Genomic DNA, 24,509 nt, shown 5'->3' on the forward strand with positions numbered 1-24,509 from the left:
ACTGCAGTAAGGAAAATTTGAAAGACAGAGACTTCAGATTTGAATGATAATCCTATTTCTGTCCCACACCCTTCCCTCTCTTTATGTTAATGGGTTTCAGTAGGATTCCTGGATAAATTTTAACTTCTGTACTGATTGCCTGAAAGTCATTTAATCTTTCTTCTTGAAAACAAAAGGATATTTTAAAGACATGATCTTTACTCAGCTCTGAGGGATGCTTTTATACATTGCAGATTCCCCCTGGAATTTGCTTGTTGGGGTCCTTTGGTGTATTTTGTGAGAGACGGATTTTTCCCTTATTCCTTATCAATGGGTCTGTGAGCCAGATTCAGCTGAGATAGACCCTTACAGAAGCAAGTTCTGCTTATTTTTAATGCGTTCTGTGTAATGTTGTTTTCCAAAGCTACAGTCTCCTCTTAAAGTACATCGCACAAAAAATGTTGTGTCTCCTTCTAACTTGACTCCAGTAAATATTCTAGGACTGTAAGGTGTTCAGTGTACAGACCATATTTTATAGTCATGTACAGTATCTGCATCCCTGCTGCCCATGGCAGGGATATGCTGATGCAAACAACCTGATAAAACTCAAGGCTCTTTTCTGTGACCTCCTGAGTATCTTTTATGTGACTTTTTTCTCCTACCACTAGGAGTCAAGAGAAAGCCTGGAAAAAAAAATAGTATGCAACATGACATGACAACGTTGAGCAGTTGTTGCTAAGGCTTTCAGTTCTCATTAAGTATTATAGTTATGTCATACCTCCTTGAAAAATGTGGTTTAGTACTTCTTTCTCCTAGGTGATGGAAGGAAGCCTCCTTTCTTTCTTCAGTAATGCTGCAGACATTAGGATTATTCCCAGAATCCCACTGTCTTTCCCACTCAATCTCTGGCAGTCACTGAGAAAAAGAGATCAAGCAATGCGGTTCCTGCAGTACTAGTTAACTCTTGATAATTTTTTCACAGATGCAAGATAGTAAAAAATACTCCAATAGTTTATGCTCATCTAGAACAGAAGAAGAGTCTGGATAAGGGTGGTTTTCCAGTCTCTGGGTTCGGTGAACCTTGTATACATTGTTTCTGAGTCAAGTCTCCTGTCAGTGTTACTGCAATAGATGGTCTGCAAAGCCTGTAAGCCCAGGTGTTCAGTGATCTTCCCCTGAAGAAGTTAAAAAATACTGTGTGTCTTAATTATTGTTGCCATCAACTTTAGCACAAGATAAAATCATATTTGACCACTTCTGTATGTCTCACAGCTGTTGGGTTTGCAGTCAGTAAAATGAACAGCTAGGACACATGCCCTGTTTTCTCATAGCTAAGCTAATATGAAAGGTAAACATGAAAGCTATTTTATAATTCCAACAAAATCTAAAGATAACAAAATCTCTTCAAAAAGCTTCTTCAAAAGCTAAATGTCTGCCTGTCAGATTGACTCTGTTCTGTTTTTAAGATATTCTTGTACATTTATGCTAACAATATTCTTAAAAGTTGATGAAATATTTGACATTTGTTATACAGGTAACTCTACAGTGAACTGTGGCATAGAAGAGAGCAGTTAAAACAGTACCTATTGGAGTAGACAAGACAGAATTAATTACAAATTCTAATTTAAAAAAGAGATCTTATTTTCTTTTAAGCTGCAGATACACAGGATTCACATCTAGTATTTTCCAGAAGTAGCGGACACTGATTGTATCTTTAGTATGCTCTAGCATTGCACTTTTTAAAAGCAGTTAATGTAGTATGTGAGAGATCTAGCACACTTAATGTTTTTAATTCAGAGAGGATTGAAAGCCTTGATTTCCTTGTAAAATTGGTAAATCTAATGAAAGGAGTCTTTTTCGTATCACTGGGATCTGAATGTAGTCTTCCCAGTGAGAAACTTGCTGTCTTTGGACTAATACTATGGGAGTCGAGCCTCCTTATTTTTCTCTGCTGGTAAATAAAGGAAAGAATCAAAGCAACTCTTTCTCAATGCAATTATTTCTTAAAAAGCTTTCTTCCTGCCTTTCTTCCTTACAAGGAGGCAGTTTGACAGTCACTGTAACCCAGCCTAAATGCCGACTGCTGTCAAAATGGATAGCATATCCTGGTCCTGGCAGCCTGTTCTGGGTCTCTCTCGTGCAACCAGCCACATGGTCAGCCAAGGCAGGGAGCAGTTTTCAGCTACAGCTGATTGGTTTCTCCAGGGTTTTTCATTGGGTTATTCTGTAACCAGGTATGCCACTCTCATTGCAGCAAATGCCAGTCCTGTTGCTTGGAGGTCCTAAGTCTCTGTCCTCAGAGTCATCTGCTTTGTTGAGGAAGTTACATCCATGACATAATACACACACTCTCAAATCTGTGATATAAGCTCAAAATAATCAAGCAGTGGGTGGAACTAGGGCTTAAGCAAGCTAGACAACTAAAGCTTGAGATGGGATGAAGACTCTTTTCTACGCTGCCCCCAGGATATTTAATTTCAAACATGATACTGTTGGCAGCTTTCACAGCAAGAGAGATTGAACAGTAAGTGAACTTGCACAGCTGTGTGCTGGGCTTCCACCAGGTTGTTTCAAAAGTGGGTTTCCAAGCACTAACAGTGCACAAGATGACAAGAAGCATACAAGAAAAAAAGAGCTCCAGAACACTTGTTTTCCCAGAAGTCCACCTCTTTATCTCACGTTATTTCTTCTGTTATAGGTAGCATGTTTTCTATGAGGTCAGTTGGAGGCCACTGTGCAGGTGCAGGCCTGCTGGCTTTATTTGGGCTCCAAACCTTATGCCTGAAGAAAGGCAAATGATTTTTGAGTTACCAGTGACTTCACTGACAAACTTCTCCTATATGAAAATCTGAGGAGGCATTTTTGTGGACTGGAGATGCTGGAGATGGTTCTCCAGTCTCTGATCACGTGGCAGATCCAGTCCTTGACCTTATGAGACTTGTTGGTTCAAAGCTAAGCTTTCAGACATTCCAGAATTTTCCAGGAGTTGTTCACAATGGTAGTCAAAACTTGCATTTTGAAGCAAAGGTTATTGGAGAGAACTGCCTGTTTGATATAGTCAGCTATATCCAGATTTGCTTTTCTCATTTAATGTGAATATAGTGGAGCTGCCAAAGCTACTGCAGAAGATGCCAGTTCTGTTAAATTCATCTGTGCTGCAGTATCTTTGCTTGTCTTTCTACATATTCAAATGCAATGTGTTCTGAACTTTCTTGCAATACTTCATCACTTCATCTGAGAATCACCATATGCACATGGGAACTTCTTGTGAGCTTAGCTGGCCCATCAGCTGTACGTTTTTTACACTTGCCCTGTAGAATTCAGGGAAAATGTTGTGTTGATGGTAGCTGAGCTCTGGTGCTATCCACATCTCAGCAAAAGCGAAGCATGCTAAGTAAACTCCATGACTACTCATTTTAATATTCACCCCCAAGGCCATCTGACACAAGAAGTAAGCTGCTTTTGACTTCTAGGTCTTAGGCTTGGGAGAGCAGTAGCTGGTCTCTCTGATGCTGGAGTTTCTCACTCCCACCATCCTGAGAAAATACTATTCTCTATACATCTATGCAGTTCCTGCTATTCAAAAACTAAAAGAAAGATTTCACTATTTATGACAGAGAAGATGGTTTGGACCCTGTGGATTTTGTTGCTGCTCTTCTGCTCTAGAATTCTTCACTAACCACTGAATTTAACCTGCCAGGGGTAAGGCAGGGGTTATAGAATCATAGAATCATTTAGGCTGAAAAAGACTTCTAAGATCATCAACTCCAACCGTTATATTAACATAACACTGCTAAGTCTACCACTAAACTATGTCCCTAAGTGCCACATCTACATGTCTTTTAAATACCTCCAGGAGTGGTGGCTCAGCCACTTCTCTGGGCAGCCTGTTGCAATGCTTGACAACTGTTTTGGTGAAGAAATTTTCCAACTATCCAAGCTAAACCTCCCCTGGTGCAACTTGAAGCTGCTTCCTCTTGTCCTATTGACATGCACACTGATGTTTGAAAGATTCCCAACTTGGTATTGTAAGACAATTGCGGTAGGACACGTACTGACAATAAGCTTTGGAGCACAGTAACTGGCATATAAGAAAGATTTTTGCTGAATTCTTCTGCTCACAGTGTGTGCTATTTTCTGGGAAGTTTTAAGGATGTTCTCTTTCATGTGGGTGTTACAAAGCATCAGTGATTCATGAAAAGGGCTGTGAATTATTTAACAAATGTGGCTGAAACTCTTAGTAGCACCAGACAGATGAGAAAGCATGCCTGTATTTCACTTCAAATACACATATCTTTTAGTTTATGGATAATCTTTCTTGTTCATGTTGGCTGGTTGTAAACTGTACTAACTAGCAGGTTTTTTAGTTAAATGAAACCCAGTGGTGTCAGTATTATCCTTTATCTTCACGTACTTTTAAGTGACCTGCACAGTTCCACATCACAGATTTCACTAGGTTAGACAAACTTTGATGTGATGGAAATATTGTTGAAATCCATGGCGAACTTTAGTTGCTTCTCAAGGAACCAGCATACCATCTATTAGCTGTGTTTTTTGTTTACATTAGCAGAAGTTGTATGCTGGAGGATGCATTTCTTCCATCCTGTATATAACAAGAACTAGAGAATAAAAATTATTGTAAGAGTAGCTCTTATGCAGTTGGTCTATGACCCTGTTGCTGTTAGGGATGCTTGTGTGTGTATAAAGGAACAACATATTCTTGTAATACAGAAACTTAAAAAGAAGTTGTCCACCTTGTTTTATTGTGTGCTTTCTAGTGTGAATTGCATATGCAGTGGGGATGGGGGGGGGGGGGGGGGGGAGTGCAACAGTGAAACTTACAGTGGAGCTTGAGAGGTGTTGCCTTAAGGGACAAAGAAATAACACTTGTGAGACAAAAAAGGATGCTTGTTCTTCTGATCTTACTAGCCGATGCAGATGCTTTGAAGGACTTTATAGACTTGTTAACTACTGAATGATCGCACACAATTGCAAACAGGTACCTTCCCCAACTTTTGCTCCTTTTACAGAATGTATGTGAAAATATGCTTTTGTAATTCTAGCTGCGATTGAATTAGAAAACTGTTCCCTAGTTCCCAGTGTGCCTCTCATTCAGTGTATGCAGATACTTTACTACAATATTGGCATTTTCAGTTATGAGCAGTCTTAAAAAAATCAAAACCACAACCCACTTTTTTTACAATTATTACTTTTTTTCAGGCAATAATAAATAGCACTATCACCCCCAACATGACATTTACTAAAACATCCCAGAAGTTTGGCCAGTGGGCAGACAGCAGGGCGAATACAGTCTATGGCTTGGGATTTTCATCTGAACATCACCTTTCAAAAGTAAGTATGACCAGTGGCAGCTCTAAAGCTAGTCAAGCAGGTTAAGAATATTTGGTTCCTGCTCGCTGTATCTCGACTCAGTGCTCATTACTGTTGTTATTTAAAAATAATTTACGTAAGAGTGTTCTCTATTGATCCTTGTAATGCAAAAAGATAAGACGAAGTATGATACCTGCCAGTTTTCTTCAAACTGATGGAGGAAACAAGGGACACTTAAGCTATCACAGTGTAAGTTGTTTTCTAATTATTAATTTGTTAGATTTCTCTTTTAAAAAAGTTGTTCTTCCATTACATGTTTTCATGGTAGAATTTAAAGGAATAGACAATTTAGTGTTTCTTCTGTATTTAGATCTTCTAGGAAAAAATTGCTGGTAGTCTTCTGACACATTTTTGTTGTTTAAGCCACGTTCACTATCACTTTTCTACAATGTACTGCATAAAATTACAGGTATTTTAACATCTGCAGGTTTAAATGAAGCTAGTGGCAAATAGATTCACTGTAAAAGAAAATGTATTTTCTTGTTGGAATAAAAAAAAAGTTGAAATGTTTACTAAAGAAACAGTGCCGTGCATGAGGGTTTTTTTCTGGTCTGCTTATGCAGGAAGGAAGTGTACCCCTTGTTCCAAGGAAAGCAGTAACCCCTGTTTCTCAAACTGATGTTATAATTCCTCCAAGTACCCTTTCTAAATACCTGTTGCTATTGACGTGACTCTGGTAGATGAGTCCAAGAACCTGTACAAGCCAGTGTAATTTTTCTCCAGTTGAGTTTAAGAACATGTCTCTACATTAAGCAGAGAATTTTCATCTTTGAGGTATACAAAAGATCTGGAACCTCAAGTGCGGTGAAAGGAATGTGAAATATGTGTTTAAGTAAGGAATAATGATTGGCTTGTTATTTTTAAAAAAGTAAAATCATACCAGCCCTTTTGAGAAAGTAATTGTCACTATCCAAGGATAAGCATAGGCCTATTAGAAGACCATTAAAATGAGAACCAATACATCTGATTTATTTGGACAAGTGTTACACTTGGAAGATTTCTTTCTTTTGTGATCAGATAGCTTTCATTTCCACAAAGCAACACAAACACGGGAAATTCTGAATGATACTAATATTGCATGTGTGTTTGTGCACTTGTCATTGCTTCAGCGAACTTAGAAACTTTGTCACTATGTAAATTGGTATGTATGTCCTAGAGGCACTTGCTTACCACCATGGTAATAACTTTTCTTAATAATTCAATGAACTTAGCATCAATGCTAATTTAATTTACCTCTTTCATAGACTAGCTTGTTTTCCTTAATCACAGAATGCTTCTTTGGAGGCAAAGTATCATGCTGTAGTCATGCACACTCTGTGTTTGCCTGAGTTTAAGCACTAGGTTATCCTTCTTGTTGACAATATTTTGTGTTTTTTATTTGTGCTATATTTGATGCTTTTCTTGCTCTCCCCATGTGGGAGATAAAGGGAAGAAACTTATGGTGATGAATCTTCAGGACCTTTCTAGAAAACCGCTCCTGTTATATTATATCTTAGTTATCAAACTGATATTTGTGTGAGTTGAAATTGCTGACTGTTGCTACTAAAATTCATAAAGATGATTTTTTTTGTGTTATTTTAAAATTAAAAAATACATATTTGATGGGCGAGAGGAAACTTCTGTAGATTGCAGTCTATTCAGTCACTGGAGTTGGTAGATGTGTTGGTCTTGGGATCAGAAGAGCTGAACTGGAAACCCTGGATCTGCTGTGTAGCTGTAGAGAAATCACATGTCTATTCGTTCTTGTCTTGTCTCTCTGCTCACATTGCTAACTCTCACTTTTGTGCACTGGCATTATAGTCAGATTTACCGGAGCACTTTTTGGTACATGTGGCGCTGAAGGACAAGAAATCTAATTTAGGGATCAGGATACTGCTGGATATTAATAATAGGGCTAGCAAATAAAGTGTATTAATGGATTTATTCAGGAACAGGTTGCTTCTAGAAATTGCCTTAAAAATGGATTCTGGAACTTCTTTTCTGTATTTGATTTATCAAAGCTCTTAAGTGAATAGCCTGGTTGTAGGTAATTTGTTTTGCAGTAGTGTTTCTTGGTCCCAATGAAACATTTCAAGTTCCAGGGAGCACAAGACAGCCTGCAACCACAAAAGTCTTAGTCTAGTCTGTGGCTTATTTCAGCAGGTTACTGAAGCAAATAATCAGTGCAGATAAAATAAACTGTTTATTCTTAGATAATTTTCCGCTTAGTTTATAGCAAATTTTTGCCTTTTGAACTATTCACCTTTGATTTATGTGCATTTTTCCTCATAAACTAATTATTAGAGTGCAACAACGGTAACCTCTTTGTGTACTATTGTGACTGAGAATTAGTGGAGTGAGAATATCTGATAAAAAAATAACAGCACTCTAATCAACTTCATATACAAACACTACAGAAGAAAATTAATTAATCATGTATTTTCCTGCATTAGACCCCTTCTCAGTAAGTTAAACCACAAATTCACTTCAAGATTGTTCCATCAGAAGTCAGTGATACCTGAAAGATGGTTCCTATGCTGAAGAATGTTCCTTCCAAGGGATGAGGATTTGCTAGCACAGTCCCTTTTGCTGCTGCAGTAGGAGGAACAGAATGTCCTGTGGTCTTCAGAAAAAACTGAGACAATATTCTCATTCAGAATATAAGTCTGTGCTTTTGGTAATGTCCTGATGTATAGGAAATATTAATTTTCAGGTTTGCTCTCTGTCTTACCCCTTTGAATTAGTTGACCTGCTTTATTCTATGTAACTTAAGAGCATGCTAAATGGGAAAAGTGCCACCATAGTTACTTGTAAGACCCTCTTGCAGTCTCCCTGCTTGATTTTTCATATTTTTCTTAAAATATTGATACTTTAGAGAACCTTTCCTTTCATACCATGAAATCTTTGTTATTTCAGGAATTTTATCAAGATGTTGCTTTGATGCACCACCTGACTGTCTCAAGAAATTCTAGTAAAATTGTTAAAGTTTCCATTACATTAGCCTTGTTGGTTTTTTTTTAGAATGTTATATATTTATCTATTATATATTTTGTCACAGTTTCTACCACTGTGATACAGATAATTTTCACTGCCTTGTTCACCCATTTATTATAAATCTCAGCATATGTTTTCCATTTACCAATCCTCTCTGGTCTTAAAGCTGATTTAAATAATAGGTTATCCATCAGATTTTGCAGTCTACATACAGGTCTTAAATAAGTATCATCTAGTTCTGTTGATACGTTGCCCATGCTATCATCTGTTCTGAGACACTTTGTGATGCTGGATTAGACTTTAGCATATGCTTTTAAATAACCCAATAGGTGAAATATACAAGTAGAGAGCAATGGTATTTCCTCAAATTTTAATAGCCTGCCAGGAGAAGAAGTTTAAAAACAATAAGGTCTTTTTGATCTTGCATAGCAAGCGAAGTTCTTACTGAAAATAGTTGAGACTGTGTCACACAAAGAAAGGGTAGCTTTCGTCCCTTCTAAATACATGCAGTGCAAAATTTCTTCGTATGCTCCTGCTGGAGAGATTCAGAAGCTGTTGGTGAAGCTTCCAGTGTTTCTGCAGAATCATTTCAGTCTTAAGCTGATCATCATAAGATAATGTTCTGTATAGAAGCAGTAGGAAACAAAAACAATGCTTGGCTGCTGTAGCAATTGGTGTAGTGTCAAGCTGTGATCTAAGAAGCCAAATTCTTCTATAACCAGAGAAACTAGACCCTGTTCTTAATAAATTGATTTAATCTCTCAGGTTTAAGGATTCATGTATTTCTAAATTGCTGCTTTAGCTATTTTCTGGAAGATGTACATGTAGCATAGAAATTAAGCTTCATATTTCATGTGACAGTTCAATGTGCAATTCTTGAATTTAGTGTTCTTCTATGTGTGTAGTTCAATTTGTTCTTCAACTTGATTGATGTCAATGAACAATCAAGAAATTAACTTGACTCAGTATTCCCACTGCTGCTTTCCTAATTAGCTCTATTGAAATTATAAATACTGTTAATATTTAGGAAGAAATCAGCATTGTTTCAATCATGAAAGAATGAAGCCCACTGGAAGCTCTAGGCTAATAGTGACCACAGTAGGCTTCAGAACCAGATAATTTTTTGTTAGGAAGAGAGTGAAAACTGAATCTAAAAGCAGTTGTCTAAGGCAGCTTGTCACTCTTATTAGCCATCTCTGAGGTAAGGGGTTTTAACATTATCAGCAACAGATCGAACTTTGTTGCATCATTCAGAACTTTCCTGACATATGTGTCTGTTATGTCTGAAAGGTACTGAAAGGTATATCACTGTGTAATTCTCTTAAATATCTAATAAGGAGAAAAATTTAAGACTTCTACTGACAGAATTTGACTTTGTGAAACGTTAAGTACAGCGTTCTGTTCTGCATGTAATGTATTACTTCATACCTACTGTTTCTCTTTTTCTTTTCCTTTTTTTTTTTTTAACAAATGTACCTTCAGTTTGCTGAAAAATTTCAGGAATTCAAAGAAGCTGCACGACTAGCAAAGGAAAAATCTCAAGAAAAGATGGAGCTAACAAGTACACCCTCTCAAGTGAGTCTTACTGCCTGATTCAAGCCTAGTACTTCATATCTGTGCTACCTACTGTATTGTATCTTACATGTTGTATTAAAAATGAATGGGGTACTTCCCAGTTACTGGGGATCCTCAACAGTCAGCTAGAAGTGTCAAGAGGTCTAAGAGTACATCTAGTATACGTTAGAGAGGTGTCAAAAGGACTTGCTTTAAAATAAAATTAGCCTTTTGTTTACCCCCATTCCTTTCTTTGAGCTTTCCCCTGAAAATGAGTAAAGATGGTGAGCGGTTATGTAATTCTGTAATAAACACCTTTTGTGTGTTTTTCTTTTAATCTGTGAAACTTCAGGCAGTACACTGTAAAGGACTTCTACAGAAGAATTGTTACAACAAAAATCAAAACAGCAAACTATTTTTACTTATTCCCTACTGTGTGGTATTCACTTGTGTAATGTATTGAAGGAAGGTGACAGGTTCACATGCTGATTCTGGAGTTCTGTTACAGTTAGCCGTGATGTAAAAGAAGAGTTTATAAAAGGTGTTTCAAAACATGAACTGGGTTAATAGAGGCCTAACAGGAGGATAACTTTAATATAGTCTCATTTATATTAGTAGTGCCTAAAATTAATTTGCTTGAAAAGTAGTACTTCAAACTTGATTTCAAAAAAGAAATTGCATGAGGCTTTTCTGACCTGCTGCTCCTGCGCGCCACACCCCCCCACACACCCCAGTGTTTCTGGCTCTAGTGACAGAGCAAGCAATAGTGACAACAAAGGTAATTACTTCTGGAGGATGAAGCAGCTTTAAAACTGTAACAGGGGTTCCTGAGTTGAACAGGATTAATGCAGCTGAGTCTTTTTTTCTAGAGAGTCCTCATTCATTAAGTCAGTGCCTCTCTTGGGTGCTTTGCACTGTAACATGCTCCTGATCTTAGATGGAACAAGTATGGCAGGCAGTTTGCAACATGCTGTGCAAGTAGTTTCATTGCCACCAGAAAGCTACATCTGGTGTCCTTCCAAGAGAAGTCAGTGGCAAACACAAGAATATACACAATGAACCATCCTCATGCCCAGTAGGCATTTTACCCAAGTGCTGGGTTGGATTTTGCTATTAACAGGAAACCACTTGCTGTCTTGTAACAGGAAAAGAATAAGGGAGTATTTTTTTATTACTTTTCTTGACTGTCTCCAAATTTCAGATAAATTCCATAAACAAACACAAAGATAATGGCAGTAGGTATTTTATAACCTCATATACACTTGGCTTTAGAAACAGTGAAGTGCTTCAGCCAAGCCTCTAGTTACTCAGTATTATAGGCAGAACAATTACTCTACTTCTTTTTTGACATGTTGATTAAAAGCCTAGACTCAGAAGTTAAATCTGACATTGTCAAATGGAATGACTTATTATTTGGTTTGGACATAAATTTGAACTACTCAGTCAGAGACAAGATGCTTTTGTCTAGCAGCTGCCCAGTATTAAAGCTTTCTCTTAAACTATATGAGCTATTAATACTATTCTTTTTACAGAGATTCCCTTTTATACTTGGAACCTAACATTTTATACTGTAGGCAGTTACAGAAATGTTACCTTGAGCTACTCTATAATGCACGTTGAGAGCTCCAATTTCATTACTGCACACTTAGAAATAATTTCATATTCAGGCCTTGCTTTTCATCTCTTGGCTTTTCACTGGGTTGATAAGTTAACGTATTATTCTGAAAGGTACAGTTAGTGCAAGTGCTGACACATCAGCATAATAGTCGTCACATACTTAATGCTTCTCATTAGTTCCCCAGAGAGAAGGGAGTTCAATCAGGAACTTTGTAGGTTGGAGCAGATGAGAAGCAATGGCTTCATGTCAAACTGCAGCACTTCCATGGTGCTGGGGCTCATTCAAGGAGGTTTATGACTGGGGGGAATATGGGTAGTGGGGAGAGAAGGTGGCACTTTAGAGACATGTGAAGGAGCATTTGCCATCATTTTGATCATCTGCCAAAAAGTGGCTGCAAGGCAAATAAATGAAGTGTTGCCTTTCTCAGCAATTTTATACCCCTTCTTTCACTTTTGCATAGTGATCCTGTGCAGAGGGGGACAGTAAAAGAGGAAGGAAGTATTTTCAGTGGTATTTTTTTGGCCAGTCAAGACTTTCAAGGAACCTTTCTTTTTTAGGAAGCTTTGGCAGGAAAGGCTTGGGAGGTAGTGTGTGAGTAGTGAGCTCCATAATGGTAACCCAGCTAGCTAAAAGTGTCACTTTCTCTGCTGTCTTGGACTTGCAGATATCCTTTTGCATTAAATTAATAATAGGTAGGAAGAGATTACATATCAAAACTGGAAAATGTACATGTCAGACTTAAATAAAATGCTATATTTCTCTTGGTACTGCTTAAAAAATGCCCTTATTATTTACAAGTTAACTAAATTACCAGATATAGTAAATTGCCCACCCTTTCTGCTACGCAATTCTAAAAAAGGAAAAGTACATGTGCTTTTTTCTGCATTCAGTATGTCCCTACAGATTGAATTGTTATTTAATACATCTCTACAACCAGTGTAACAGAACCCTGCACAAACACTATTGTTTGATGCAACGCTGCAGATACTACTGGTATGTGTGTTTCAATTCTAAATGTCCTGCAAAAACTTGTGGAACTGGAGAAGAAATAGAAAACGAGATAGTAACAGAAATATCTCAGAAATAGAATATGTGTTTGTAGTTGAAGTACTTACCAGAGCTAGCCATGGTAAAACTTAAGGACAGTCTTACCTTAAGTCCACTGAAGTTACGCTGCTTCTCTAAGGTGTTACGAGCATTAGGGAAGTGTTGGTACTATTTGGCTAGGTATTTCCACCAGAATAGTGCCTCAGTGGCCAGGAATTGTAGTTCCCTGTTGAATATTTATTGGATACGCTGTTTCATCTGTTGGCACGTATTCTTTGGCGTTTTTGTGTATGTGAAACAGTGAAACAAGAAACAGTAGAACAAGAAAATAATCCGTAGCCCAATTTGCAGTTACTTAATAGGAGGAGTTCCTTTGCCCTTAATCTATGCTGCTGCTAATTTTGAACTCTGCCTTCTTACTGTTTCTTTAATACTATCTGTTCTCCTATTTACCAGCAGGCTTTGCTTTAATTTCCCTGAAAATCAAATAATATATAAAACAGCGTTTACCTTGACTATAAAAAGAACTAGTACGGAGAAAGACAGTGGCCTGGACCAACAAATCACAAAGAGGGATGCTGCTTTGTTGTGTTAAGTCCCACTGAGTACACAGTGCTTTCTTGAAATGAAGAGGAAAGCATTGTTTCTGTGCCAGAGAACTTGTACTTCCAGCCCATCTATATTAAGATGGATTTATATAATAGTACACACTTTACCTATATCTGGCATGTCTGGAGGCTTCAATCTAGAAAAAAAAAGTGTCAATTTTGTTACTTCTAAGGCCACCTATGGACATAGGTACAGCACCTGATGTCCTTTTAACTCAGCCTTAGGTTATAAAGATTTGTAGCGCTCTTACCTTGTTTATATAAAACTAAAATACTGGCTCCCCTGCTGTGCCACCTCTTATTTCCCAGACCCATCTTTTAATACAGGGAATATTTTGCTTGTCATAGACTCATGGAGCTTACAGTGACAGGCCACCCATGGTCCATTCTCAGTTACAAGCTTTCCTGGGCACTGAAAGAGCCGCACTTCAATCTGGAGTTCACTGAGCTGCATGAAAACAATAGCCTGAAAACTGTGTCATCCTGTCTGCCCCTGCCCCCCTTTTTCTTTTCTTTTTTAAACTAACCTTAATCAGGCTCAACTACAGAACCAAACAACAGTTTGTGCAGTTTGCAGGCTCACCACATCAGTCCTCCAACCAACTGGCGTCTGAACCTCAGTTCTTTTTCTGTAAGCAAGAATCTGTCCTCAGATACTTCTTTCAATCCTGGTCATTTCAGATTAAGACCTGCAATTTCTGAAATTGTTTGGTGAGTAATTTACTCAAGATAGTCTTGCCTGTGATTCCGAGCCCCTCCTATGCAGGCCTTTAGGAATAGCTATTGACTGAAAAGTTTCGGAATCACAATGGTTTTTCGTGCAAGGAATGGGTTGATTTTGGAAAAATGGTCATGGTTTATCACCTGTTGGCTTACAAACCTTGTGGAATAAGTAACTTTCTGGGGTGTTATATGAATTTCTATACTGGAACACGTTTCACGTGTGTTATGGTATCTGAATCAGTAGCTGGCAGACTTACACCATTGCCAGTCAGTACTGAACAGAGAAGCACTATGAAGAACAGCAATGCCAAGGAAGTGTACAGAATACTTAATGAGAAAATAGTATAATACTTAATAAGAAAACAAGCTGGAATTCATATTGTTTGTTCATGATTTTAGAACCACCTACTCTTCTTTTTCTTCTCTTCCATATTTAATCACCATTAAAAAGTGGCTTGATCTGTCCTGTGAAGTCTGCTTCTTCTACTTTAAAGACTTTTGTGACTGTGTGCATTTTGTTTGTAAGATTTTGAAATTTAAGGTGTCTTTTGGTGAATTCTCCACTGTTATGTTTAGTGTATATACTGTAGACACTGTCATTTTTATACTGCTTGGCATCACTGGAGTCCTGCATACCCGTTAGTATGGACAGAGCTCCTTTAGACAGCGTAGATCTCTGACAAACTCTTAAATAGCAAAATGTACCTGAATCAGGCTCTCACATTTACCTGTCATGTAGAAAAATGCTCAGTCCCTGTGGAAGTCCAAGGCTGGCAAGTGACTTAAAAGTTCGATACCCTCAAAAAACCTGTATGTGATACAATAGTGGTTAATACCACAGGAGAGGTGTTAATCCTTACTTCTCAAATGCATGAAATACCTATTTGTAGCTGCCATAAGTGGCAAGTATTAGCTTTAAAATATACCATTGATTTACAGGGACTTGTCATTTTCAGTTTAAGCCCTGTTTCCATATAGTGTCTATACAGTTGAATGTTAGAACTAAGTTAACCTGCTCTCCCAAATAGAAGGGAAGAGTGAAAAGCTTTATAAGCAAACCACATTTTCTTCCCCAACTGTAAAGTATAGAGTGGATGTGTGTAGCTATAATGGTATGGATTAAAAACATCATTACATATGGACAGCTCAAAAAAATGTTTCTAGAATGCTTCTACTCTAATTAATAGAAAATGGGAACATATTTTTTATAAACATTTGTAAAAAATGTGTTCAGTGTTAAGTGGCTTTTTCTGTTGTCTTTGGTGCTTTATTCATAGCCAGCTTCATTATAGTTGGCTGCAAATAAATTATTTATCAGGCTGAGATAGTTGTGAGTATGTGAGAGAACTAATTAACCTGTATTACTGGTGGAAGAAATACATACTACAATCTGATGCTGCTTCTACATACAGGATCAGCCCCTCATGAATTTACAGTGAACCATTAGCTGTTACACAGTGTGTGATGTTTGCATTAATTTTTATCATTTTAATTTCATTCACATTAGAAATCTCAAGTACTTTACTGAAAGAGAAGCCTAGATGGAACTTGCACATTTGTTTTTCTTCTGCTGAAATAATTTTTATGCATTCACACTTAAAACATTTCAGTAAATAGGTTGTGGCTTTATGTATCTTAAGAATAATGTTGCAGGAATTTTACCTTAAAGATACAAGCCATCCAGGTTTTGTAGGGTGTGGCAAGTATTTTTTAGAATATCCAGTTTAGTTTGGGAATAGGAGGAAATAAGAGCAACTCTTAGGTCCCTAAAGGCTTTCATTTCATGTCAGTACAATCTGTTTATCAAATGTCTATCCTAGCAGAGGAAAATAGACAAAACCATGTAATTTGTGAAAAATAATTAATTTGTCTGATTACCTTGCCAATTCTGTTCTCCTTTCACACAATTTTGGTTCAATTTCAGTTCAGTAAAACTGTTCTGTAAAAATCTAGATTTAATTTTGCTTTTTAAAGTATTAACACTGAAGAGAATAGTTTTGAGTATAAAATAGCAAGATTCTTCCTGAAAGTAGGTAACAATTTCACATAATAGTATTCACATAATAATGTGAATACAAAAAAGTATTCACATAATAAACCCCCTTAAATTTATATTATAAATAACAGTTTATATCTCTGGAATTAAATCAGTGTAAGCTAATTATTTCTGCTTTTTAATCAGTAGGAATTTAATAAGAAGGTCCAGAATGGAGAGACTGGTCCATGTGCATTGTATAATTTTATGAATGCTAAATATACTAGAACTTGAAGTCAGTATTGAACTGTTGTATTACCCACTAATTCACATTGTAGAGTGAGATACGTCTCTCTCTCTATGTGAGAAATGTGGCAGAATAAAAGCAAAATTGTGACAATTGTTTTGCTGAAAATGCTTAATGTAGTTTAAAGTGCAGTTTTGAATGCGTTGAACATTTGTGGTTAAGGGACATCAGAAAGGTGTGGAAGATGATGGTGACAGTGAGATCTTACTTTCTTTAAAAGAACTGATTTTTCCATGTAGTGAAATCTCAGAGTCAAGGACAACTTTCCTATAGATGGAGGATCAGATTCAGTATTTGCTTTCAAAAAGCATTATCCTTCTAAACTAGTTGAACGCTACAAGTGGAGGCTCAAAATTAAACCCTGATCTGGTAAGATCATGACTATTTTCAGATACTTTGCAGTTACTTCTGAGGTTGCAGTTCTTCAGCTTCCTATGCAGAATGTCAAAGAGCTGGGAAGAGGAGTGACTGGCCTTCCAGAAACTGTGCTTGTGCTTCAGTTGAATAACATTAACCAGCAGTTTTATTTGTTCGCCATGCAGGTGGTAGAAGGCTGTGTGGCCATAGGAGATACTTAGCTTCTGGAAATACTGTAATTCAGCCAGTCCTCTGCTGTATAGACACTTCTCCATGACATCCATTGAACTTTATTCATGAAACTCTTCTATCTTAGAGTTAAATGTTACTACTTGGTTACTAAAAGCCTACAAAGACATTTGAAGATTGAGATGAGCTATTTAGCTTATATGACTCACTTATCTCCTGCAAAAATCATTACTTGAAAAAGAACATAATAGGAAAGAAAATACTAAAATTAAACCACATACATTCTAACTTAGGATGTGGGCTACAAGGGTGTACTTTATTTGTATAAAAAAGAAGTACTTTTCAGTGACTAGAGATTAGCAAATGGTGTTTGTTGGCCAAAACACAAATGTACATGTTGGCAAGATGAAGGGTGATTAAAACCACACCAGTGCCTTCAGCTGGGAGGCAGCCTTTCAGTTTTTTGGGTGTCCAGTTACACAGCAGTAGCTGAAGCTGCCTGAAGGTATTTGGAGTGTTCTCCTTCCCAAGTAATACCATAATCATCAAGAGCTAGGCCAGGCTAACATGCCTATGGAAGTTTTGCAAGAACTCAGCTGAACAAGTGTTGGTTACAGGTGGCTCGTATGTAACTGATCGTACCACCAATGGCCCTTCCACTGTTCACTTTGGTTAATAAACAATATGAAAGCTAGATTTTGAATCATCTTGTTTGTTTCACCATGTTAGGATATAAAGTAAGAGACAAGTATCCTGGGTGTCAATAGTCACCCATTGTGTGGCAGGATGAGGGCAGGTGAGAGGGAGGTCTGTAATAAGCAGGAGGCTGGATACTTCCAAATAATTTATAGGTCAGTTGTGTTTTGTACAAGATGATGTGAATCTTCTGGTAATACGCTTCTAAATTAAATTCACATAATGAAATATGATCATGAGAGATGCTGGGAGTCTGAGCCTCACATTAATGCTACCTAAAATTATCGCGTATAGCCTTCCTGAACATGTCGGTTTGTAATTTTAATGTGTTGTTTGTTTTACTTAAGGAATCAGCTGGAGGGGATATTCAGTCTCCTTTAACGCCGGAAAGTATTAACGGGACAGATGACGAGAGAGCGATGCCGGAAGTGACGCAGAACTCAGAACCAAGGGCTGAACCAACCCAGAATGCATTGCCATTTACCCATAGGTACAGATTCCATTCCCACATCCTGATTAAGTGATACCTGTCTCCTTCCTTGTTAAAGGGACCTTCTCCCGTATTGTGTGAAAAAAAAACCAAACTCAAATGCCTCCCAAAAACTGGACTGGCTTTCAGATTTGCGATAAAATTTTTGTTTTAAGAAAAAAATGTGTGTGAGAAAATCTCTTGGAATAAGGTTTGGGGACCGTTATTTTATAGTTTAATCAGCTTAATGTGAGCCCTTCAATACTGTTTAGTGTAGGTGTCCCTTTAACAGGAAGCATTATTTCAATGTCTGAGATCTTTTTAAAATTAACTGCTTCATAGAGTATTCCAATTAAATTATTTTTGCACACATTCTTTAAATGACTGGTAAGACTGGATGTCAGCCTTTCGCTGACGAGTTGTTGGAAGAAAAGGGACTCTTACAACACTTCTGGATTAAGAAGTTTAAAGCAGCCTTTAACTGAACAGTTCTCTGACAGTTGAAAACGTTTTTCAACTTTTTTTCAAAATATGAGGGAAATGTAGTTCTGCTTCAGACTGAATTATAATTCTTTGCACTAGTATTGCTGTGCTCTGTTCTTTAAGAAAGCTAGGGGTTTTATTTAATGTTACGAATAATGAGTTAAGATAGATATATCTTGCTTATTAGAAATGATTGTAAATGAGTCACTCTCAATAAAACAATAATGTATTGAGACCATGGAGAGTAACTGAAACACTTAATAAACTTGGAACAGAGCTAGAAATACTAGGTATGTTTTTTAGAATATTGTCTAATTCAGTTTAAATGGAGTTTAAGAGCTCTTGATCAAAGGTTGGGGAATACTAGGGCTTCAGATGTGTCATTCAATTCAGAATAAGCAGAGATGGAATTGGAATTTTGCAGGACCTCTTGCGTTGTGTAAGAGAATAATACTATTAAACGTATCTGAGAAAAATGATACACGTTTTCAAATGAGAAAAAAATTGTACTTTTGCACTAATTTTTTAACAGAGTGTTTGTGTTTATTTTTATACTGCAACTGTCACCAGTGCATCTATTACATATTGTAGAAGAAATGGTGCTTTGTAAGAGTGCTATATGCATGTTGAAGCGGTTTTATAAATGTGGCACATCTGTCAGTGTTCTGTAATGAGTTCATTTAAACTGTGTGTTGGAATTCTCTATCAAGATTTTTGTGAAAAGGAGTTGTGATAAAGTCCACACATGAGTAGTGTTGTTTGTTTTTTTCCTAAATGATAGCTGCAATATCTCCCCTCTTGTTCTGCATATGTAAATGTGTTTTCTTTGTACACCAGTATAGTAACTAAGCTTTGCTCTGCATGGGGCGTGACTGAAGATACATTTAGAAACTATCCAGTTCTAATTTTTGATGGTGTGGATTAGAGGTCACAAAACTCTCCTGTGCTTTACATTTCTCTGTCTACTTTATGTATGCTGTGTGAGTGCCTGGGTTTTAGTTTTTTCTCCTGTTAAATACGACTAGTTAGAATCGGTTTTCTGACAATAACTCTGCATTTTGAGGGTCACTTCTCATGATGATTCTCAAAAGACCAGAATTTTGTCTTGCTGAGGGTATCTTCGGGTTTGTTAGTGAGCTATGACCGAAGAAAATGCAAATTTTTAAAACTCTTTAAAATAAATTGAATTTTGAACTAGTTGACAACGCTTTTATTATAATTAAATAAAGATCATATATTTATTATAAATAAATAAAGATGCATGAAACATGCCTGAAAGAGAGGGAAAGTGAAGCCTTCAGGATTGTGTTTGTCCTGGTTAAATGGGCATGTTTTTGTAGAGGCATTTCATAATACTACTTTGGCAACTAGGTAGATGTACCTAGCTGCTTGTGATGGCTAAAAGGGTCGTCTCTGCAGGCAGTCTGCTTGCCCTGATTTAAAAGGAAAAAAAAAAAAAATAAAACCTTGCACCCCAGTCATTGAAGACTCCTGGGCTTTTCATGTGTCATGGGTACAGAAGGGGCTTGTGCTGCTTGTTCCCCGCCCTTCTGATGATGCTGGAAGGGCATTGAGTGTTGTCTTGTGCATGGCAATGCTTTTTATGTATTTGCCTTTACTCCAGGACCTGTTGATCAATTGCTAGGTGCTTTTCAGAGGAAAAGGCATTGTGGTCTTCCATCAATGAGTTCAGCTGTAGGGGACATCAGAGTCACTGAGGCTGGCTATGCTTTACTGAAATAATACTACCATAGCAAGATAATTTCTTCCATAAATAGGAAAGCTATATTCTGCTCTGGCATCAGCAGTGCATACTTACCCTGTGAAGAACCAGAAGGAGTGGTCCTCGGTGTAGGCTGGAGCACAGGGAAGGCACATGTAGGACTTGGGGGGCCCAGGCAGCCATGGGGAGCTTCATGGTCAGGATGAGGTGCCATGACACTGCACGGTGAGGGTGGCTGGTGAGGTGGTAGCTGCGTGGCTGCCAGGAGAGTCAGCAAGCCCAGCCAAGTGCAGATGTCTCTGCGGCTGAGGGCAGGGTAAAGTTTTCAAGGGGGCTGCTGTCAAAACAGTGATATAGGTAAGGGGTTTTAATGCCTTTGTATGAACGGGAGGAGTCTGACGGGAGTTAACAAGGTCAGTAATCACAGCTGTGGAGGTCATGCTTTAGTCTACGTCTTACTACTCATCATTTTTAATCTGCACACTTGAAAAATGTTCAAGTTGATTTTGTTATAACACGTCCTCACTGGCCAGATAGGCCCTCTTCTGCAAGTGTTCCCCTGTGTGCCTTTTTATGTCTTAGTGTAAGTAGTTGAGGCCTGTTATTTCAGCAGTGTAAGTGTAGCCTATGTCAGTATTAAGTTATTTTCTGATCGCTCATATACAAAAGCCAAAAACCAGCATTACTTAGGTCACCAGCATGGTGTTATTAGAACTCATATTTTTTATTTCAGTAAATAATTGTAAGTATTGAAATGAACATTCTCCAGTATATGTCTAAAATCCCATTCATATCCAGTGAGCATAACAGAGCAGAAGTCCAGTTGCTTTAATTTATCCTCATCTGGGAAGTCCTAATGCTGTTCACAAGCATAACTCCAGTCAACTGCTTGAGAGATAAGGATATTAAACATTTAAAATCCTTGCATGGAAGATAAACCCTTGTAATTAAATATCTTGCCTTTTTTTAAACTATGATGCTTAATGTTGAATTATGAAGTAATACTACTGGAAACTCCCACATCCTATAATATACTATAGACTGAACACTGCTCACATGACTAGATGGTGCCAGAACAAATGAAAGTAAAATGTAGCCTAAGCCTGGCATTAGGGTTTTTCAGAATCTTGGCTGAGACATTTATCAGTTCTTCTCTGAATGATAGCTAGTCTAAGAAGGCTTTTTTTCTAGCAGAAACTAGTTAATCAAATCTAGTATTTAAAACAATTAAGACTAAAAAAAATATGTATTTTCATTCTTAAGTGAATCTTAGTTTCCTCAGACATGTTCCTTATTTAAAAAAATATTCTCCAAATTCTTCAAGCTGTGATTTACTCCCCCCCCTCCCCCCAGCTGAATTTGATCATAAAATGAGGTTTGGAGAGAAAAAAAGTTGCTAAAAATTTTTAACTACTTCTGGCTTCTAAATAAAAGTTTTAATCCTGATGGTGCATAGTATAGAATTTCTAGTCATCTGAGTGAGCCCAAAGAAATACTATACTAAGCTCGTTCAGCCTTAGAATGTAATTCAAATATTAAAGCTGAGTAGTGTGTCTGGCAAACTGCAACTGCTGCTTGGGGCTTTTTGATAACTTTGGTGAACTTGCTCTTTCCCCCTTGAAGAGAATACATTTGTCTGTAACAAGCTTTATTCCATTTTTGGCACCTTATGAAGCTGATAAAAACACTTTCAGAGACAAAATGTAAGAGGATTCTTCTGGGACAAATCTTGAAAGTCTTCAGTTTTCTGACAACCTTGATTTGAACGTGTTACATCATTTTTTCTTGTAATACATTAACTTGGAATTTCTATTACATAATGTTTTGATCAGCAAATATATGTGTATGTGTTACTTGTTCGTTAAAATACTTATTTTTGTATCCAAACAAGTTTTTAATAGGGAATTTTGACTCATTGCCTTAGTGAAAATTGAGTTATTTCAGATGGTGTTTGTATCTTAGATATGTTATTGTCTAGATAGCTTACCATTTAATAATGCTGCATGTACATCCAATGCTGTACTACAAAGAAAAAACAAAAACCTTGCTACTAGATCATGTTCCTTCACTGAGTTTTCATTAAAAGTTGTATGCAGAAATCTGTTCAGTACATTTTTCACTTTGTGTATTAAAGTTGAACACTTCTACAAGCTTAAATATTTTAGTTATGTTATAGTGAAGGTACTTTGTGGGTCATGCTGAACTGTTAAGTTGGTTTTAAGGAAAAGTTTTGATTTGATAACTTCTGTGGTGCTTTGTAATTTGAATTTATACTCAAATCCTAGTATTTAGATGTTCTTTGTAAGGTTATGCATAGATTCCTTACCAAGTAGGCTTGGAGGTGTGTATTACTACTCTTTTTTTTCTTTAATGGTTGGGTTTGAATGGTATTTAACCTGATCATAACATAATTCCTTGTTGTGAGGAAGCTCAGGAGCTCTAATCCAAGCCCCTGCTCTAAGAAGGTCAGCTGTAAGGTCAGACCAGGCTGCTCCAAGCTTTATCCAGTTGGGTTTTGAAAACCCCATCTAGAACGGAGACTGATAAAGGCAGACTTTTAAAAAATGTTTCTGTGTAACATAAAAGGCAGTAACTGCCTTCACATTGCACAGTACAGTAATGGACTGTGATGTTCTAATGGGTACACCAGAGGAACTCTGATAAATTCAATTACTCTGTTGAGAAAAGATTATTCTTTCTTGAGGTATGCAGAGAGAAGAAACTCAAAGGTATGTTGTTGCTGTCAGTGTAGGCAAAGAACTGGTTGATACAGCAACTTAGACATAGGTCTTGACTTATCTCAACGAAGACTTGTTTGATGTTGTGAAAGTCATAGCTGTACTGTTCTTTGGCCTTGTGTGCTCCACAGGCAAGAGCCTGGTGGTCTCTAGAGGAGGTATACGGGGTATACAATTCCTGCTGCTTCCCACACTCCTGCACTTCTGCCTGAGCTGCTGGGTTCTAGCTCAAGTAGGCTATCCTTCAAAATAAAAGTTATTGCTAGGAAATCAGTAATTTGAAAGGAAAATCTTACCTTGTGTTCGTGTAATTTTATTTCATGTCTCTGACTTCCCGGATTGCAACAATTTCTCAAAATTCTTTAAGGTATCTTGGGAATACATAGTAAACCATTGCATGGTTTTAAACACAGCATAATACAGCCCATCCTGTAACGTTTTCACAAGGTATCTCCAGTAATAGAAGGAGGTTGGGAGGACTTCTGTCTACTATTGGAGGAATGGTCTAGTGTGTGTGTTGCTTAGCTCACAAAAATGAAGAAACCCTGCAACTGAGCTATTAATAATTAATTAATTTTGATTAAATAATTTTAATGGCTGGAGGAATGGAGGAGAGCCAAAGTAAAAACAGCCTAATGCTTAAGAGAGTAATTTCACCATCTCCCTTGTGCACCTAAGCACATTTGGAGCATGTGAATTACCTACTTCCTGCAGTTTATTTAGCCAGAGCTCCAAGGGGTGATGCAGATGATATGAGCTGGTGTTTGAAATTGAATAATATAAATCCTGTCCTTTCAGCACTGTTGAAACATATTTGTCAAATATTTTCTTAGAAGAGGGGTGTAATCCTTATGCAGTTTGTATTAAAAAAAAAAAACAAAACAAAAAAACCCAAACCAAACCAAAACCATACTACTTGTACTGTGCAATTTTCCCCCCTTTAATCACATAGCTTAAAAAACAAAAAGGCCAGTAAAAATGACAAAAAAAAAAAAAAAAAGGAACTATCTTGCTTAAGGAATGACCTTTCATTTTCTAAAACACACTCATTGTGTTCAACCTATCCAAAGTATGGATTACATTAAAAGGCTGTAATACTTCAGTGACTGTAAGCATTGGCTCTGTGAATTGGGATATATGATACTTAACACTAAGATCAGATTCTGTAGGGTGAGTTGTTTTGCATTCATTTTGGGTTGCATCCATTAATTCACAACCATTACTTTTTTAAAGTATTTTCAAGACTACAGTCTTCTGAAATGTATTACTCATTTTAGGAGTCTACTCTTAGCACACAGAGACTTTTTTTTGGTCATTTTAGGGACTGGTGGAAGAATAGTCTCTTTATTTTAGAATTTCTTAGTAATCTGCTTAATAATGAACCTTTTCTATTGTGTATTTTGATACCAGTGTGTATGCTTCTTTAAATTTGTAAGCAGTGTCTTGAGAGGTTTCTTTTATGGTATGATTTGTACATACATTATTTAGAGTCTGCTGCTTTGTCAGTTGTAAGCTTAAACATACAATCATCTTTTCAGGAAGTGTTAAAATGATAGTTATGGATCTTATGTAGACAGTTGATACCTCATGTTTTCTTTACTCCTACTTCTATCAGTGTTTCTGATATTGTTTAATGTCATCATACAAAACCCTTCAACCAATACGTAGGAATAAGCTGC

At 37.1% G+C, this 24,509-nt stretch overlaps 1 protein-coding gene across 3 annotated transcripts in view; it reads left to right on the top strand.

The window, feature by feature from the left end:
- Positions 1-24,509, top strand: part of HOMER1 (homer scaffold protein 1) — a 107,113-nt gene that overhangs the window by 31,360 nt on the left and 51,244 nt on the right. For all 3 annotated transcript variants that reach the window (XM_080370882.1, XM_080370883.1, XM_080370884.1), the window contains exons 3-5: positions 5,200-5,331; positions 9,826-9,918; positions 17,765-17,907. In XM_080370882.1, coding sequence (XP_080227008.1) covers positions 5,200-5,331; positions 9,826-9,918; positions 17,765-17,907 — 368 coding nt within the window. The remainder of the gene's footprint in view (positions 1-5,199; positions 5,332-9,825; positions 9,919-17,764; positions 17,908-24,509) is intronic.

This window comes from Falco punctatus (assembly GCF_963210335.1).
Source record: "Falco punctatus genome assembly, chromosome: Z".
Lineage (NCBI taxonomy): Eukaryota > Metazoa > Chordata > Aves > Falconiformes > Falconidae > Falco > Falco punctatus.